This window comes from Seriola aureovittata, chromosome 7 (genome assembly GCF_021018895.1).
Source record: "Seriola aureovittata isolate HTS-2021-v1 ecotype China chromosome 7, ASM2101889v1, whole genome shotgun sequence".
NCBI classification, from domain to species: domain Eukaryota; kingdom Metazoa; phylum Chordata; class Actinopteri; order Carangiformes; family Carangidae; genus Seriola; species Seriola aureovittata.
In genome coordinates this window covers 12,204,341-12,223,998 of record NC_079370.1, presented here as the reverse complement: position 1 = coordinate 12,223,998, position 19,658 = coordinate 12,204,341, and the positions used below count along the sequence as shown (strand labels likewise).

At 38.4% G+C, this 19,658-nt stretch overlaps 1 protein-coding gene across 1 annotated transcript; it reads left to right on the top strand.

The window, feature by feature from the left end:
* The first annotated feature begins 2,365 nt into the window (after positions 1-2,365).
* Positions 2,366-19,207, top strand: LOC130171802 (ceramide synthase 2-like). The gene is made up of 11 exons (XM_056379979.1): positions 2,366-2,838; positions 10,484-10,657; positions 11,473-11,590; positions 11,691-11,809; positions 13,505-13,562; positions 13,821-13,871; positions 14,609-14,701; positions 15,191-15,319; positions 15,786-15,892; positions 15,998-16,151; positions 17,249-19,207. The coding sequence occupies exons 2-11, from the start codon at positions 10,485-10,487 to the stop codon at positions 17,402-17,404; spliced, it is 1,158 nt and encodes a 385-aa protein (XP_056235954.1). The 5' UTR covers positions 2,366-2,838; position 10,484; the 3' UTR covers positions 17,405-19,207.
* The last annotated feature ends 451 nt before the right edge of the window (positions 19,208-19,658 follow it).

Below are 19,658 nucleotides of genomic sequence, written 5' to 3'. Positions count from 1 at the left end.
CTCTTTGCTTTATCTTTGAGAACATAGTTCCAGTAAACTCTTCTCACTGTGGGACAATAATTCTACATTTTTTCCCTTGATCAGCTAATGTCATTTAAATTTACTGAAAGAAAAAAAACATAATTTTATGAGTGCAAGTGGGCAGGCTAGATTAAATTATTAATGAGCTGTGTGACCAAATAATACAGTATTTGAAATAACGAGGTTCACTTTATGCACAAGAAAGAAAAAAAAACTCACCACCTGGATTCACAACATTTGCTTAGTCCTGTGGTTTTCAAACCTTTTGAATTGCTCTACTAGTGACCCAGTGTTAAAGGATTAAAACATATTGTTTTTGTTGTGTAAGTGCAGATGTAATTTATAATATAGTAATATAGTATATAACCATATTGACAGCGGTGAATAACAGACAACTAATAGATGTCTACTTTTCTCTTTAATATCCACGGCTTCTGCAGGTTTCAATGTGTTAAATTTAAGACCTTTTTAAGACCACTATGACTTCATAGGGCTGTTTGAAGGTTACGACTGGTTTTAAGGTTGAGTTTTCATTCAGATGTAGGTTATGGTTAGAGTTGGGATTAATTATTTGTTATTTCAAACAGGTATGTTGGATGAAAGTAACGTTAACAGATACAACTTTAACTTAATGGTTTAAATTGCTATTTTTTGATGAGAGGAGATGCCACGTTAGCGTACAAACACTAGCTGGGTTTGCTCGGATAAATTCTGACAGTTTGCCCAAACCCAGGGGTTTCTTGTTGGTTTTATTTTGTAGTCTTGTTACAGCATGACCAATACATTTTTTCCCCAAAAAAGCAAGACTGAAGTTAATGCAACTTTATGAACATGTTAAACATGTTAACATAATAATCCAATCAATTTTTAAGACGTGTCAAAATCGCAGCTATTTAAGACATTTTAAGCCTAAAATTCAGATTATCGTATCAGACTTTTTAAGGACCCTCAGAAACCGTGAGATCATACCCAAGAAAATATCATGCATTGAACAAGATGAATGTGAAATTAAGGAAGACCCACAGAGCTTGCAGTTACCACTGAACATCAACAACCCCACTGACCTTGTCCATTTGAACCTGCACATTTGCAAACTATTATCTGGGGCAAGCTCTTTCACAAGCTCAAGGTTAGTCATACTGTGCTGTATGTCAGCCTGTAACCCCTCACATGCTTCTTTTATAGTTCATGGGGTCACGAGGATGGGAAGATAGCCAAGTCCTTCTGGAAAAAAGCTGTGGCTGTATGAAGAGTAACTGCAACAGAAATATCACACAAAACTACACTAACCTGCAAAGGCCAACATTTACAATGGATGTTTGTATTTACATGGGGTCACGTGTTGTGTGAAGATATGCCACTGAATGATAAACTATTTCTTCACTTACCAAAACTGCTCTCAAGGCAGAATAGAATTTAATTGTGTTTCATCACAAATGCAGTTGCTGGTTGATGGAGGACAGTTAAATACTTAAAGAAATGAAACTAGTATTAACTGTTCTACATAAGAATTTATGTAGGGCTCCAACTAATCAATTAATCTAATGGTTATTTTCTTTTATTAAATGTTTAATTTATAAAACATTTATTTAAACTGTGAAAAAAATGACCCAGTTTCTCAGAAGATAGTGATGTCTTTGCTTTGCCTGAATCCAAAACATAAACATATTCAATGAACTGTCATATATTGAAAAGAACGTCTGCAAATCCTGTCTTTTGAGAGACCGAAAGTAAAGAATATTTGGCATTTTTTGCTTGACAAATAACTGAAACCAACAATCGGTTACCTCAATATTGCCAATTAATTTTCTTTTATTTGATTTCTTTGACTGATAACTAAATCTATACATTTATGACATCAACAAAAACAGTTTTACGTTAAGCTGAAAATTCCCTGTGAATGAGTACAGCATTGTGCTACGTTTGCAAATAACAAGGAGGTCAAAGGTCAGAGCTGAAGGGGCAATAGCTTTGACTCCTGTGTAAAGATGGAAAGGCAAACGTACTTTTACTATCGATTAGAACGTAAAATTACAGAAAATGGAGGGCTAAAAATAAGATAAAGAAGGGGGGTAAAACTTCTCCCAGACCGGAAACAAAATGCAGTTGTTTGTGTGTGTTTGTGTGTGTGTGTGTGTGTGTGTGTGTGTGTGTATGTATGTGTGTGTGTGTGTGTCTGTGTCTGTGTGTCTGTGTCTGTGTCTGTGTGTGTGTGTGTGTTGTGTGTGTGTGTGTGTGTGTGTGTGTGGTGTGTGTGTGTGTGTGTGTGTGTGTCAGCCAAATGCTCATGTGCTTGGACGTCATCTGCGCCCCTCCCACTCCGTTATCCCGTCACTCCTCCCTCTCTCTGCTTCTCTCAGTCCGCTCTCCTGCAGGCCCGACCTCGGCTTCTGCCCGGCCAGACACCCAGACAGACCCCATCGACTCCCGGGACACATAAGGGGGACAGAGATTTGCTGGGACACGACGAGAGAGAGCGAAAATACCCTGAACATTTGCTGGGAGAAAAATTGCAGCATCTCACATATTCTCCCATTTGTAGATACTTTTTTTGTTTTTATCCCCATTAATCTTTTTTATACGGAGGAAAAACAAACTTTGTACTCTATGGAAAGATGTAAAAACCAGCCCGGATACTAAACTCGGACACAAACTGCGCCCTTCTGAGCCAAGCAGCGGGCTGGGCACACACAACGGGACCGTTAGGTTTTTAGCTAGCTAGCAGGGACCGGGACCACTTTGTGGATAAAGATTTAAAAAAAATATTTTCCTCTCAGAAAGCCGCATTTTTCACTTCACTGCGGGGGAAACACCAAAGTAAGTACCGTTTCACTTTCATGTCAGCAAGTAGACGTTATTCGTTTATGTGTACGTGAGTGTGTTTGCGGCGCTCCGCATCCGCACTTTGCGCAGACGTCATTACGCACTCCTGCAGGAGTCGGTCAATTAATTAAAACGGGCCCCTTTGGGTTTAAACTGCTATAACTCATACATAGCGTCGTAGAGTTGTTACAGTAGTTTTTAAAGTACGTTAATAAATCTGTTAACCGATTTGAAGACAAGAACGCGACCTGACGCATGGTTTAATGGTGGTCTGTTTCTAAAGTTTGCTAAATAGCTGCAGATTATGTCACATTATCACTATAAGTACACATGGGTCCTTCCCTGGAATCGGTCCCTTTCCCTTCCCCAAGAAATAAATAGTCACAAAATTTGCAGCGGTTAATAAATATAATAATTTATAATAATCTATAATAATAAATAATCTTATTGTTAAACAGTTTTTTGTTATAAATATAATATTCATACTAAAACACTATTTAACAATAAAAAACAGTGCTTTAATCCCTTTGTTCCCTTTGATTTGTTCTCTAATTTCATATCAACACTGTTACCCTCATCAAAAACTCTTGCAAAATAGTGTTAGTGGACTATTGAAGAAGATCCAGTTCATTGGATTTGGGTTATTTCCCTGAGACAGTGGGAATGAGTGGAAACAGCAAATTAATTGGTTGTTGTCAAATGTTTATTGTTTTCATTCATTGTCCATTCTGCATGTGCAAATTCATAGCCTAAGCCTAGTAAAGTCTTCATACGAAGAACATTTGCTCTCTACTGTCTATGCCAGTGGTTCTCAAAGTGGAGTCCAGGTACCCTCAGGGGTCCTTGAGGGGGTTCCTGGGGGTCCCCAGCAAAAAGGGGATCAATTTATTTTCACTATAATTCCATCCATAAGTAACACAATGACAGAATGTTTGACTATTTTGGTCATGGGTTTCAAACACTTTATGCAATAAAACATCTAAAAACAAAAATCTCATCAGATGGGGGACCATAGGACAAAATCTTGTCAAATGGAGGTCTTTGGTCTAATTTGTGTCACTTTAGGGGTCCTTGGCGTGAAAAAATGGAGAACCACTGCTCTATGCCATGGCGTAATCAGCTGATCTTTTAAACCATTGTGATGAGTGCAACATTGGTTGTTACACAGTGACAACATAGAGCTTACTTTGCCAATGAAGGGGTGTGGTATACAAACTTAGCAATAACAGCATTTTATATAAAATTCATCAATTTAGTGGCCATAGATGGGCTACTAATTTGTAATAAATATAGTGTTAGTCAACTTTATTTGTATAGCACATTTAAAAACAACAGGAGTTGAACCAAGGTGCTTGAGGCATAGAGTTGTAGGGGCTACTGGCAGCTTCTGTAAACAACACTGTACAAGAAACTCCATCTGTTACGTTGGAGAAGTGACACCATTTACCAGAATGCCAACAGCTCAAGGACATGTATTCCTCTCATCTGTGATGTACTACTTCTCATGTTTCAGGGGGACAAGCATACATCAATACTGTTAATTTTTTTTTAACAAATGAATCTAAACAATTATTTATTTCTCATAATATAATCAATATGTACAAGTAATAACCCTTCAAAGTACACTGCATGTGTTTTTGTGACTTTGATCTTTCAGATAGCAATGAGAAAATTAGTTTGAAATGCTCAACCCTGTTACCGTTGACCAAGTTACTTGTCCAGACTAACAAGTTTTGACTTTGGAGTAACAGGGATGACATAGATCAATGTTTACCCTAGTTTCACTGTCTTTGAAAGTTATAAATTAAATCAATTTAAAGGTCATCATGTGTGTATTCAGTAAGGGTAGCATAGGAGCATCTACTACATTTTAGTTAGTGTTGTTTGAGTCCTATGCATGCTGTAGGTAAGGTAGGCAGTGATGTCACTGAGCTTATTACCTTGTTTAGTTAGTTATTATTAGCATTATTGTGATTCTAGATAATATATATTTGTGAGTTGTAAGTAGTATGCCATTAGGTGCAGTGGAAAAGGAAATTATAATTATATATATATATAAATAAATTGTATGGCACATTATAACATGACTCAATTGCTTTCAATGTGTCAATATGAAAATAATCAGTCTCAATAAAAGTCATTTTTCTTTCAAAATGCTTGTCAGTATTGGATGCATGGAACTGCAGTGACAAAAAAAAATTAGAGTTCTTAGAAATCTAATGTGTTTCACTGAATCAGCCATGCAAATCAAGTGCAAAACAATATTATGTAACTTTGGTGATAAAACTTCACAGTGTGTGGACAAAAATTTGCAGTGTCCATAGTAGAATAAGTGTTCTGTCATCCCTGTTAGTGTGATTAGTTCTGGTACCATAGAGCCAATCCTGTGATTGTCATTAATTTGATAAAAATGTAAAAAGTGACAATTCAAATGGCCTTGCAACTCTTATCATTATATTTTAATCTACATTATATTTTGAACTGTGCCATTCTTTTAAGATTTCTCCTCTAAAAATAGGCTATATTCTTTCTTAATAGACATGTGATCTGCATCCAAAATTAGGATGCTGTCGATCATCTGAATGAGAAATATTATACTGGAAAAGAAAATCCAAACTCTAAAATAATCTCAGTGAAAAGATGGACTAAAGTATTTCTTAGACTTGTTGACTCAACTGGCTCCACATCGACCAGCTACATCAGCAAAATGCTGTTTACGCATTTATGCTTCAGTATTAACAAAAATGTAACATTTGGTACTTTTATATAATAAAAGATATGAGGTCTCCATTTAGGGTTCTGCTTCTTCCTGTAGAGTAACAATTAGCTAGTTGTAGCTAGGAGTATTAAAGCTAGTATAGACACCAAGCTGACAGAAAGTTGAAATAAGGTAGCTGTGAACTCACTGACATGTAATCACCACAGCCACTGGAAGTTCCAATAATATTCCCATAATGTAGGAATATCATGGGAATAGTATTGTTGTTTTGTTGGGTTTTGTTTGTAAGCACTTGAGATTTGTTTGCACCACCATGAGCACACATGCATACTCATGCATTGTGAATCTATTACATGACAGTAGGCTAATGCAAATATGTGCGCATGTAATGACAAAAGCTAAGTTAAGTCAAGTTAATCTTTCAGTGAAGTCCTATGCAAGTCTGAATGTAGTGCTGAAATAATAGTCAATTATTCAGTTAGTCCATTGAGAAAAAAGTATTCAACAACAATCTTGATAATTGATTTGTTTGAGTCATTTATATACCAAAAATGTGAGGATTTGCTATGTGTCTCTGTTATATATCACTATAAATAGTATATCTTTGCGTTTGGTTTAGGAAGGTCAAACAAAGCAAGCAATTTGAAAAGCTCCAGGAAACCGTGATGACCATTTTCACTTTTTGTGATTTCATAACAGTCCAAAAGACAATAGTCAGTGGACTAAATAAAGGAATCACTAAAAAGAGAAGCCCTCTTGTTACACACAAAACCCTGACAGTGTAGTGGGAATAAAACATCTTCTAGATGCTTTAGATTTTGGTCCATCTCTCCCTAACCTGGACACAAAACAACTTCAACTTTCATCTGTCAGTAATAACATCTTCTACTTCTTCAGTTCTGTTGATTGAGTAATTGGTATTTTAGTTGAAGACAGGATTGTTGCCTTAAATTTCTTTGCACAGAAGTACCTCAGTCTTGTAAGTGTTTGATTATCAATACCCCACAGAGGTTCCACTCAACAGAAAGGACAGGAGAAGAGAATCAGCATGACAATATTACCTTCACACCTCCTGAAGAGGCCTATTCGAATCAGCATGCTGACTGATTGAATCTCCCCATCAATAATTCATCAGGGTCACAGATCATTGTTAAAGGTCTTGAAGTTGACTGTCTTGTGATCTCTATCTAAAACACAGACTAACTGTCTGCCCCTGGGATAATTTGACGTTTTCTCCCACTTAGTCATCGTCTTTAATCTCTGTTTGCCTAATCCATTTGTTTTTTACTTTGATAAAAACTATTCTCGGTTGTTTTCTGTCATGATCCTGATGAACGTCTAAAATGTGAAGGAATTGTATGACTCACCGTCAAAACCATCTTGCTCAAAATGTCCAAGGCATGACCTGAGTTACAACTAATCAACCATGTGCAGAAAAGCATCCCAGCCTCCTGAACAGCCACTGCATCCCACAATATGTGCATTGACAATATCATGGCTTGTTCTGTGATCTGTAAACTGTGTTTGCAGCTTGTTGGACCACAAGAAGTGAGGGATGTCAGTTAAAAGGTTGACATACTTGATACCCACCATTTACTGTGGGCGACAACTCAAGCAGCAGAAAATGACATATCGTGCATTCAATGTGAGCTACAGAAATATTCAAGACCATGATATAATTTAGGGCTGCTGATTTAACTGAATCGCTCCATTTTGGCTCCAATTGCGTGACCTTTTGTGTTATCAGTATATAGTCAACATCCCAGTCTGTCATGACCTATCAAACCTGCAAATTCAGCTTTGAGCTCTCATGTCATGCAGCCTACAGTTTACACCATCTAAGCTGCCTGATCCCCTTGTGTCTGTCTCCTACTGTTTTTTTTTTTTTAAAGTTGAATGATTCAGTTGTAAGTGAGCAACTTAAGTATGGAAGGATATGAGTAAATGGGTAGTTGTACACATGGATGGTATGTTATGAGTGACTCACAGTCACAGCACATTGGTTATGTCTCATGACTGGCGTTCCTCTAGATAAACAAAGTATTGGGTGACTGTAAAACTCCATAAAATGTTATTCATCCATGGAGATCGAATGGGAAAGCTGGAGCTCTCCCTCGGTATGGTGGCAGTGTGTTTACATTCTCCAAATATTCCTGGATTCTGTACCAGGTTCCAATCTGGTCTGTTTAGGTTTTCCTCAGGGGGTTGTTCCCTTTATTTCTTCATTTTTGAAAAAACTGCTTTTAGCCTAGCTGAAAGGAAACGTATCAGTTACAGCTTGGAACTGTACTCTGCCAGGCATGAGCTTGATCTCTGTTTACAATCACCACATCCTTGTAATGTATATTCATAGTGAGGAATAGAGAAAGAGAGAGACAGTCAGAGAACTTCCTTCCTCCCTCCCCTGCCAGAGGCATCCTTTATTTTTATTGGACCTTTGAAATGGTCAGAGTATGGTCATATGATCCTGTGGGCCAATGGAATGTGGTGTTAGGAAAGCTGTGGGGGGAAAAGTGCTTTAACATGCTGAATTCACTGGATGATCTCAACAAATAACCCTGAACATATCGTCTGGGATCCTAAATCTTCCTCCACACAACACACTTGCAGCAAAATATAAAGAATTTGTCACTGTTTAAATGCAAGCCTTTCCTCCTTTGTTGTTTGTTTTTGGTGTGTGTATATTTGGACTCAGGAATGTGTTGGAGTTGTTTATATTGAGCTTAATTATACTTCATATACTTATTTAACAGTTTACAGTCAGTCGTTATTATGGGAAATCATTTATTACACAGCATAGTCAGTGTACAATAACTGTCTACAATCCTCAGAAGTCCTGCCCTTTGAACCATCTTTGTTCGTGCTCAGAAGATCATTTAGTTATCTGTTTTGTTTAGATTACACAGCTTCCTTATGGGGTCACACATGCACACAAAACATGCTGTTCTGCAGAGCTCACGAGATTTGCCTGGACACACAGAGGAGAAGTGAAATTTAGTGCTACTGAAGTGGAAGAACTGGCAAAATGACTGGGAAAAATATGTCACCCTTCATATCCACCACCACCTGTGCTGAGGGGGGAGAGAGAGAGAGAGAGAGAGAAAGGCCCAATGTTCGGCCAGCCGTGCTGTTGCAACAGGAAACGGGGGCCATGACTAACATGACATGATGTGGAAAATAACCGACACACTCAACCATGACACCATCTCATGGACAGTGTCAGAGGCTACAGCTAGCAGCAATATGTTTTACCTTTAGGGTTGACTTAATGAAGGATGTTCTGTCAGCGTCCGATACTGAGAGATCTAAATTAGCTGAAGAACTAATCAGGGCATGAGACATAGATATGCCTCATATGATGTATATCAAACTTCAGTACAAAGCCTGTCAGTAAAACCAAGTATTGAAAAGCTGGTGTGGAATAACTGGTCAGATATCTGAATCAGTTAAGATTTATTTATTCTTTGATCATTTAGTACATTATTTCAATTTTAAAAATGCAGATTGATGATGCCATTTTTAGACAGTTTTATTGGAGAAAAGTTCTTGTATTTATCATTTGTCAAGCTTAAGTGATCAGTCTATTGACAAAAAATAAACAGCTGTAATTCTCATTGGACGCACTCCTTGAGTAGCTACTTTGTCAGAAATACAACAGAAGAGCAACTGGTCTAACTGTTTACAGTGCAATGAAAGAAAACCCCACACTGATGATGAAAGTTACCATAGAGATGGATATTTAGAGAATGTAAATGCATTGAGTGGCTCTTGCAGAAAAAAAAACAGCTTACATAGTGTCAAAATTGGGTCTGATAACATGAGAATCCTATGGATTTTAAACTGAAGTCTCTTCTTAAGATACTCTGGTACTGAAACTCATGTACTGTGTTGGCACTATTAAAGACCCAGCTCTCGTCATAGATAAGGACTTTTATTTTTGTGGATCGTATTTATGAAGCACACGCTCAGTGAAGAAAGTTTAGCTAGTGGTGTTTAACCACACCCTGCTTTTCTTCAGTACAACCTTTATCAGCGCATTATTTCCAAAATGTAATTTGAGATGAGTATTTTAAAGATAGTCAAGGGAGAGAGAGCATTACGCATGGCTTCAGCTCTTTGGGCCAAAGAGGGAATCCTTCTTGATTACTGGCATGGAGTAGCAGGGTGGGGATGGGAGTGGAAGTGAAGCGGTTTACATGGTTTTGGCATTTACAGCTGCAGAGGGTGGGAGGGGAGTTACTGTAGATCTGTAAGGGGAATCCAGAGAGGGAGTGTGTGTGTGTGGAGGGGGGGTGTTACCCCCATGGCTTTGCACATATGGATGAATCATGACTCACTTCCTTCAGACACTAACTCTCCCCCACCACCAAGCCCTTTACTCTCTTTCTCTGCCACTCCCCGAACTTAGCAGCAGAAATATTCATCTCTGCACTCTCGACGTCAAAACCAACTCACAGCTGCTGTCGACTGTTTAGGAGAGCGCTGGGGTTAAAAGCATGAAGCAAAAGATTTGCTCAGTTGTTGGTCTGGTTTCTTCTCCCTCACGTGGGCCTCCTGTTCCCTGCATGCTGCATGTGCTCTGTTATATGCATTAGGAAAAACCTACAGGCAGGCCTCCAATAAGAGGAAAATGTTGGTACCATCATCTAATTCTCTTAATTACATGGTACCAAACATTCCTAATCACCGATGTCTTCCGATACACATAGGCAGGCCTGTATAGCAGATGCCTTTAAAGTTAGCTCCTATAGACTGCTTGTGTGTTCATTTTTTAGGTGGAACCATGTACTAATTTTTATTCTTTTGAGGCTGTGGATTCTGCCTCTACAACACGTGTATTATAAGTGTTTGAGTCTTTAGCCTCACAGCCTAATAAACACCTAAGAGTGGTGCTGATTTCTTGCGTGTCCTGTGTTGCAGGATGCTGTCGGAGCTGAGTGAGTGGTTCTGGCAGGAGCGGCTGTGGTTTCCAGAGGGCCTGGGCTGGGCTGACCTGGAGGATCGGGATGGACGAGTTTATGCCAAAGCCCATGACCTGTGGGTGGCGCTGCCCATCGCCCTCGTATTCCTCATTATTCGTCAGATTTTTGAGAGGTCAGCCCGTTTTTCACTCTGTCTTATTCAGTATCTGTGCTCTGCAATATGCCTTTGGTTATTAATTCAAACATTTGCTTACTCTATATTTACATATTTTTTTCTGTCCACTTGTCGAGTCTTAGTTGTCTTTCTTCTTTGTCTGCTGCTTTTGCTTCCCCGTTAGTCTGGCCATCGGTCATCTCCTCCTGACCTCTAATTAGATTATTTTACGTCAGAATGCAATTTTTTGTCTCTTGCTATTTTTTCTCAGCAATTATTTGATTTGCCTTACGCTGTGTCCTGCTTTATAATAAGTAAAGGTCTGCTCCTCCAAGTTATTGTTTCTCACACAAGTGCTGTGTTCCTGTTTCCAGTAGCTAATCTGTTGGAAATCAAACAGACCTTAGAGAGTCCACCTATGTTTTATTGCTAATAGCTCTCTTCCTCATTATTGTTTTTTATTCCTACCTCCCACTCAGCCATTGAGTGGCACATTATAAAATTGACTAACTGGAACCTTGAGGTAGATGACAAACTATTAATCTGTTTACATATATGAACATAAATGATATCTGTTGCTCTGTGGGTTATCAGGACAGATATTTTCAAAAGGCACTTGCAGAGACAGACATGCAGCATGTGGCAGTAAGGTTTAATTGTAATGTCTTTAACAACATTTTCTTAGCATAATTTTTTTCAAATTTGTGTATGTCATTTCTCACAACGTAAAAGCTTTTCAATGGTTTTACCCTCACTGTTTCTAACTTCCCTTCATTTAACTGTCTTTTCCTTTCATATCTGTTTGTGTCTCAACAACCTTTTCATGATTATAGGACGGTGGCTACACCCTTGGCCTCTCTACTCGGGGTGAAAGAGACGGTACGGCTCAAAGTCCCTCACAACACCACACTGGAGTCCTACTACTGTAACATTACCAAAAACCCCACACAGGTAAATGTTCACATACACACTTAAAAAAGACAGAGTAACAAACAATTTGTTTCATCAGAAAATTAAATACTTTAATCTGGCCTCTTCGTGTTGTTCTCAGAGTTCAATAGCAAGCCTTTGCAAGCAGACTGGCTATTCAGAAAGACAAGTGCAGCGATGGTTCAGGAGACGGAGGAATCAGGACAGACCGAGTTTGCTCAAAAAATTTCGAGAAGCCAGGTAAAAACACACACAAACACACAGTCACTCTCTGTCTTTTAAACATATATGCTGTAGAGCTATAGATCAGGTTGAAACAGCTGCCCACCCTTGGGTTCCTCTGACTATATGAGCACATTTCAGACGGCAAAAGTAGCCCTCTATTTATAACATGAACTCATTACAATGCCACTCTGCTGCTGCCACGCCTGTAGCCCCCTACTCTTCTCACTCTCACACATACACACACACAAATCCAAACATCCACATACTCATTAGCACAGGACCTTGGCAACAGTGGCTCTTTCACCACTGTTGGTTATTTTTATGTATGGGCAATTATATACAATTATGACAGACGCAGGGTTAAAACAACATGATAACCTGATAATACAATCTTTCTGAAGTTAATCTTAGCTCGAAAGGTTCACAGTGTGGCAACAGATGACACTTACAAAAGAGAGCCATATCTTTAAGGGTGACATCAATAACTGCAGATAGCATGATAGTGTTAGCATCAGCAGGATTGAAACACAGGCAAATGCAGTGATATGCATGTACACAAGCACATTCATGGACAATCTGTTCATGCATTAATCTATCCCAAGTGTTGTGTTTTACGTATAACTCCTCTGTAGTGATGTGACTGTCATAAGTAGTCATTCATTAGCTTCATTGTCAGGGCTATGTTCATGTTTAGATCAACATAAGCTTTTTAAGTGACTTAAAGGGTCAGTTTACCCAAACTACAGAAGATACAGACTCTACAGATACAGACACTTTCTTTTTAATCACAAGGGCCAACAGGAATATTGTCTCTGGAAAAAGAATTTTGCAATTTTTGTTTTTAACATATAGTTTTTCGTTGCTGTGAGTTTAGCTGAAATGATTCGTTGATCAACAGACTTTTATTTGACATGATAATCAACCAAAAACCAAAACCTCAGTTTTAGCTTCTCTGTCATGAGGATTTCCTGCCTCATGTGAGAATAAACTGAATATCTTTCTGACATGTGGCAGTTCGATAATAAAAAATACTTGTTAGTTACAGCCATCACTCTGAGATAGATATCTAATAATATGAGCAAATTAAACCAAAACTGTCTTCATATATCACTAGATATAAGTGAAAATAAGTTTTTTGTAATTAGGTGAACTGACCCTTTACTCTGCAAGAAGACAGTGAAGCAGAGTGGCGTGTGTGTTTCTGTGTCTGCTGTATGTGTCTGTGTAGAAAGTCATGTTTAAGCCACTTCATAGCGGATTAATGTTCTGCATATATGTGTGTGACGATGTGTTTGTGACTGAATGTTTTTCACTCTCTGGTTATGGTGTCTTTCACTAAGTGTGTTACGACATTTTTCTTCTGAATCAATCTATTGTTCATCTCTTTCCCTTACTTCCCCCACTGGTGTATTTCTTAAACTCTCACGCTCATTGTCTGTTAGCACAGGTTCTGCTTGTGTGTGTGTGTGTGTGTGTGTGTGTGTGTGTGTGTGCTTGTGCGTGCATCCCGATTTGACATTCTCAGCACAGTTCACCAGATTTTTCCAGGCTGTTCACTCAGCCTGGTATTTCTCTCTCCAGTGTACATTCTTGTGTTTGTGACTGTGTGTGTGATGCGTTTATGTGTTTGCTGGTAGAAAATGTGTCTATTGTCTTTTCCCCATTGACTGAATAGAGAGTGTGTTTGTATGTGTGTGTGTTCTCTTGCAGTTGGAGATTTACCTTTTACCTTCTTGCTTTCATTGCTGGCCTGGCCGCCCTCATCGATGTGAGTACTTCCATGTTAACCTCAACCCCTCCTCCTCTTCCTCCTCCTCCTCTCCTCCCTATATGTTCACCTCCTCATTCGTCACCTGCCCTGTCATCATAACTTGGCGGTGCCCATGGTAGTCTGTATTTTTTGCTGCGATAACCTCACCTTTCACTGTCAGTGGAGCAGCATTGACTCATTGCCATGCTGAGTCAGTTGATATAAATACACCTGTCGAGTTCTGCTGTCTCATTCACACCTCATCTCTCCTTCCAGAAACCTTGGCTGTATGACCTGAAAGAGATGTGGCAAGGCTTTCCTGTGCTGGTACGTCTGTAGGATGGCTAAGTACTGAATACATCAGAGTATCTGCAAGTTTTCCATAAAAAAGGCCTTAAAATTCATCCAAAAGTTTTCAATTTGCAAAAGTTTGGAATATTTTCTCTTGCCTACCAAAGGTGTTTTGTGGATTGTGCACACAGGAGGCTGTTTAATCTATTTTTGTGGAGTTTCAGTCAGCGCCGTCAGACCTGTAGCAAACACCGTCACTACTGACAGCCACAGCAGCTAGTAAGCTCATTGCCTCATAATGTGCAAGGGTCGATTTTGGTAAAAACTTAAATTCATTCATTATTTTGTAATTGGTTAATCCATCCATCAGTTTTCTGCCACTTGCCTGGATCCAGGTCATGTTAAGTGATTAAATATATTACTAAGAATTATTGTTGCATACAGAAGGAAAGTACTGATTAAAATGTGGTTTAAATCTGAATAATAATTCATGTACTTACTACGTAATTTAAGGCCATATTGTCCCTGTTTTCTGTCATTCTTTGACTGTCAGTCTTAAATTTAATCTAAACACTGCTAATAGAGAGCTTCCAATAGAGCTGAAAAGATCAGTTCATTCATTTGGTTAATTGTTCACCATTGAAGTCATTTTTAAAGCAAAACGTCAAAAATAGAAGTTCCAGCCTCTCAAATCTCAACATTTGTTGGTTCTCTAGAGGGGTGCACGTAGGTGTATGGATGTTGAAATGAAAAATGTGTTTCCTCTCTTGCAGACTCTCCTGCCATCTCAGTATTGGTACTACATGATTGAGCTGGGCTTCTATGGCTCTCTGCTCTTCAGTGTGGCTTCTGATGTCAAACGCAAAGTGAGTGAGTTTGACTTGCATTGAGACAGAAGGAAAAGTAAATGGGAAATGAATCTATAATTCATACGAACGATTTTAAACCCAAACTCTCACTGAGAGTTTTTTTTTTTTTTTTTTTTTTTTTTTTCCTTTTATATGATTATTACATCATGATCACCTGCACACAAGAGGAAGACAAACAGCCTGTTCTCACTATCAGATCAGTTTGACATCTGGCATGGACTGTGGGTGGACATTAGACTGTTGTTACACGTGTGTTTGAATGTGTGTGTGAGTGTTTGGACTTTGCTCAGCTTGGATCAGCTGAGGGCAGTGAGGAAAATATTGCCAGAGGCCCAGGGTGTTCCTCCAACACGATATTTTAACCCTGATACCTAAGCAGGATTTACCACCATGCACACAGACCCCCTTAACACATGCAACACACAAATATAAATTTCTAACAATGTCCTTTTCCACAGCATAAATAACATATTTTCTTCTCTTTAGGACTTCAAGGAGCAGATTGTCCACCATTTAGCGACAATCCTCCTCATCAGCTTTTCCTGGTGTGTTAACTACATCCGAGCTGGAACCCTCATCATGCTAGTGCATGACTCCTCTGATTACCTCCTTGAGGTAAATATATCCACCTCCTTGAGTCATTACAGTAGTTTGTATTCATAGTATTCTGATTACTGCACTTTGGCAAGCAAACGTGTGCCTGCAGTCACAACCAGTGAGCTTTGATCATGGTAGAGTGACATACATAAACTGTAGGAGCTGTATTCAGCGTCATGCAAATGCAGCTTGCAAACAGGCCTAGTATGAAATTTCACCATGACATATTATGTTGTTGTCATGTATCCCTACCAATAATAAAATGCTGTTTAGACTCTTACCATCCTGAATCTCAACTGAGACTTTAGTGTTGTTCACACAATTCAATGAGTACTATGAATTCTGATGGTAATACACTGCCACCTAGTGGAAGAAACAACACTTTAGTTGTCTTTGGTGGGACAACAAATGTATTACCCATTTATCTACACAAGCATTTTTTCCTATAAAACTATATTTCTTTCTCTCCCTCTGCATCTGACAGTCTGCAAAGATGTTCAACTATGCTGGGTGGCGAAATGCCTGTAACTACATCTTCATTGTATTTGCTGCAATCTTCATCATCACTCGTCTGGTCATCTTCCCCTTCTGGTACGAACACTTTTCAAATGTTTTATTATAATTTACTGCTAGATGTTATTTTTTTGCATGCTATCTAGTTGCCTCGTCCTAAATCCGTACTTGTCTTGGTTGCAGGATTATTTACTGTACGTGGGTTTACCCAGTGACTGTCTATGAACCCTTCTTTGGCTACTACTTCTTCAATGGACTTTTGATGACTCTGCAGTGTCTACATATCTTCTGGGCTGTCCTCATCATACGCATAGCAGTCCGCTTCCTCACCAACAATGTAAGCAAACATAAAGAAATCTACACGCAAAACTCAAGTTTCTGTTTATTCATCAATAAAATCATTTAACTTTGTGAGCTCACATCATTATCATCCAGCTCTGATTACAAGACAAATATGAATATAATACTACAAAAGGAACAAGTACTTGCTATTGAAAATTTGCAGTTGAAATACTGAGTTGTCAGTGCAATCACTGATTCACAAACTGTTAATATAACACTCATATAATCATGTTACAACGTTGATATGATGAAGTTGTTAGCAAACAGTTACTTGCTTACACTCTGGGCAGACAGAGAGCAACATTATCATACAAGTGGAGTCATGTCTCTGTCTACCTGGTGAATGTAAGTCCACTATTCACTCTCTCTTAGCTCTGTTTTTGGTTGCTAATTGTGTCTGTCTGCTGTTTCATTCTGAGCAGGTAGTTTACAGTGTTCAGTGAAAATTCACTGAAAACAGCACAATGAGAGAAGTGAGAGTGAACCAAAGCAGCTAAAGCTAAACAATGAGCTGAAACTCAATATAAAGCTCCCTAAAGCCAAAGGAAGCTGCAGATTCGGGTAATAAGTGTCTGTAGATTCATCATTATGAGCAACCCATTTCACATTGTCATTTGATAACTTCAAATATTGATTATAGCTGCTTAAAAGAAGAGAGGATGAAAGCAGTAAAACTTCCATTTGACTTTTAAGTGCTTAAAACAGTTGAATTGTCACTAAGGACTCTACTTTTTTTTATCCATAACTTCATGTAATTTTCAGCTCTGATTACAAGTCAGTTATAAATGAAATATTAAAGCCAAAAATAAAGATACATGCAACATCAAAATACTGTATATTCCATAGAAACAACAAAAGAATAATGGAACTATACGAGTTCATTCATGTCATCTTACAAACATCTTACACACACACACACACACACACACACACACACACACACACACACATATTCATGCATGCAGCTGGACAGTGTGACTTTGTTCTGACACTGGCCAGAGCTCCATGACAGTCTGAGTGGAAAATCGCCTTGATATTACTCAATGGCCTCTTTTGCTCACACCCTCTTCTTCTTTTTTAAATTCTTCTCAGGAAAAAGTCGATGATGAAAGGAGTGACAAAGATGAAACAGATGAATCAGAAGAAGAGGAGGAAAGAGAGGCGGAAGATAAGAAAGACATGAAGAAAAATGGGCCGGTTCAGAACGGTCACACAGTCCACAACAACAACCACAGCAAGACAGAGTGAAAGCAAACAAGTGTGAGGACGTAGGAATGTGAGAAGGACTCGTATCCCTCAGTAGGGGAGCAAGAGGGAGGAATGAAAAGAGAGAGCAAGAAGAAGGGAGGGGGCAAGTCATTCCCTAAAACCAAGAACAGCAGGTATCCTGAGGAAATTTGACAGTTACTTTTGCACGCCACAAAAACACACTCAACACATGTTCATTCATACTTTTACAGGGCACAGACATCCAGCAGATGATATACACTACATTAAGAGGCAGGGCTCTTGTGCTTTGTCATCAGAAAAAAATGTATCATTGTCAGTGTGAGGTGTCAGTACCAAAATTTCAAAGAGACAGGGGAGAAAATGGAGAGGAGTAAAGTGTGGAGAGGACACTGGAGGGGGCGGATGCTGCTTCTACTTTAGCTTTCTTGTTCTAACTGTGTGCCTTAGAGCCAGCTAATTGCTGTCAAAATGCCATTTTATAGCTTTTATGCTTTTTGCTATCTTTTGTTGCTTCATTTCATTGTACCTTTTTGTTTTCTAGCAAAAGAACAAAAGAGTGAATGTTTAATGAAAGTGAAACAATAGGGCATTCATTTCCCTAATTTTTGTCTATGCAAGTACATGAGTGTTTGTTCAGCTATTGCAATGTCTTTGCACAAACATACACTGTCTCGTATATGATGTTATAATTTGCAGTAGGACTTTGTGCCTCTGCTCTCCAGTGCGGCCTGTGCCATTTATAAAGTAGTCTGCCTTGTAAGGTTTAAGGAAAACATGTGGTTTCCGTTTTTTAGATAAACAGCAAGAAAATCTTGCTTTCTTATTTTAATCCCAGTTCATTTTTAATTACAACAAATCTCCATTTCCTGCTTCCAAAAGAGATGTCTGACCTGCAAATGTTACCATTCTCAATTCTTTTCTGTCTGAGCAGTCAGTCATACCCAGATATGAGTGTTCAGCACAAGCACTGCAATAGAAATCACAGCTTCCTGCTAGTATTGATGGAGCTGAATGTTTTTTTTCCTCTCTGGTTTGGCTGAAGCAGTTTGATCCAGTTGACTCTTGAATCACACTGATAATGGCATCCATTGAAAAGCGATGAAGCTCCATAAAGTCATTGTGAAGGTAGGTTGCTCTGTTGAAACGAAGGATCTTTATTAAGGCGAATGCAATAGGACAGGATAACCATTTCTAGATTCAACAAATCTCGGCCAGATTACTCCAGTTCACTGCCTTGTAGCCTGGGTTATATTATTAACCTTGGTGAGAATATAAGTGTTGATCTAAGTGAATGATTTTAGGTATGATTCTGTGTATGAAACGGGTTTACAGATATGTTTTTTTTTTTTTTTTAAAGAAATCTGCTTTTAGGAGTTCAATGTTTCAGTTTTTCGTGAAATAATAAATGTTGCAGCTTTGTTGTTCTGCTTTAAATTTATTTGTATGTCAAGTGCCTTATCTGTAATGTATGGGAAGCTTTCTCTCCTGTCTTCATGTCCTCTCCTTTTCTTTCCTGTCTGCACCTCACATCACAGATACAACTCTGTAAGACTAGAACATCCTCTTTCCCTACTGTCTCAGTCATCAATCACTTTTCTCCTCTTCTTTATAAATTACCCTCCTTTCAAACTCACCCTCATTCCACCATGTTCTTTTTTACTAACCCAGACCAACCAGCAACCTCTCTTCCCTGACGATACAGAAGAAACAGCTGTGTCCTAATTACAGTGTTATTTTTTTTTATTTTGTATTTTTTTTTTGTTTGTTTATTGATGCCTAAGTATTGTTAATAATAAAAGCAAAGATCATGAATCACAATAACCCGAGCTGTTTCCATTTGTCTGCGTGGCATGTCTGCAAACCACACCACACACAGTGAATCCTTATAGTTTATAAATTCCAACACATGTCCATATAAAGACAAAGATATGATCATCTTACAAATTTAATTGTAATAGATTAAACTACAATACTGTTTACAATGTAGTTATAATTAGCTGTGTGTCAACCAGGTACAATATTGAAATGATGTTTACACATGAATGCATCATGTCATCAAAATAATAATCCAGTAAATATAATCTGAAAGCTCATTTTACTGTCTGCTCAGTGCTAGTTTAAATACATTTTACCTAATTTAGTCACGCACCTCTACTTGAGCAGTGTTGAAAAGTAACCCAATATATTGACCCATTGACTGTTGTTCAATACAGTTTTAATGTACTTGTGCGTTTCTTGAGTATTTCTATCGCCGCTCGAATATAGTACTTTT

Excerpts from the sequence above, each read along its gene's own strand:
- LOC130171802 (XM_056379979.1), top strand. The coding sequence starts at position 10,485 with ATGCTGTCGGAGCTGAGTGAGTGGTTCTGGCAGGAGCGGCTGTGGTTT. Across the intron at positions 11,591-11,690 it reads TTACCAAAAACCCCACACAG|AGTTCAATAGCAAGCCTTTG; the intron begins GTAAATGTTCAC and ends TGTTGTTCTCAG. Across the intron at positions 16,152-17,248 it reads TCCGCTTCCTCACCAACAAT|GAAAAAGTCGATGATGAAAG; the intron begins GTAAGCAAACAT and ends AATTCTTCTCAG.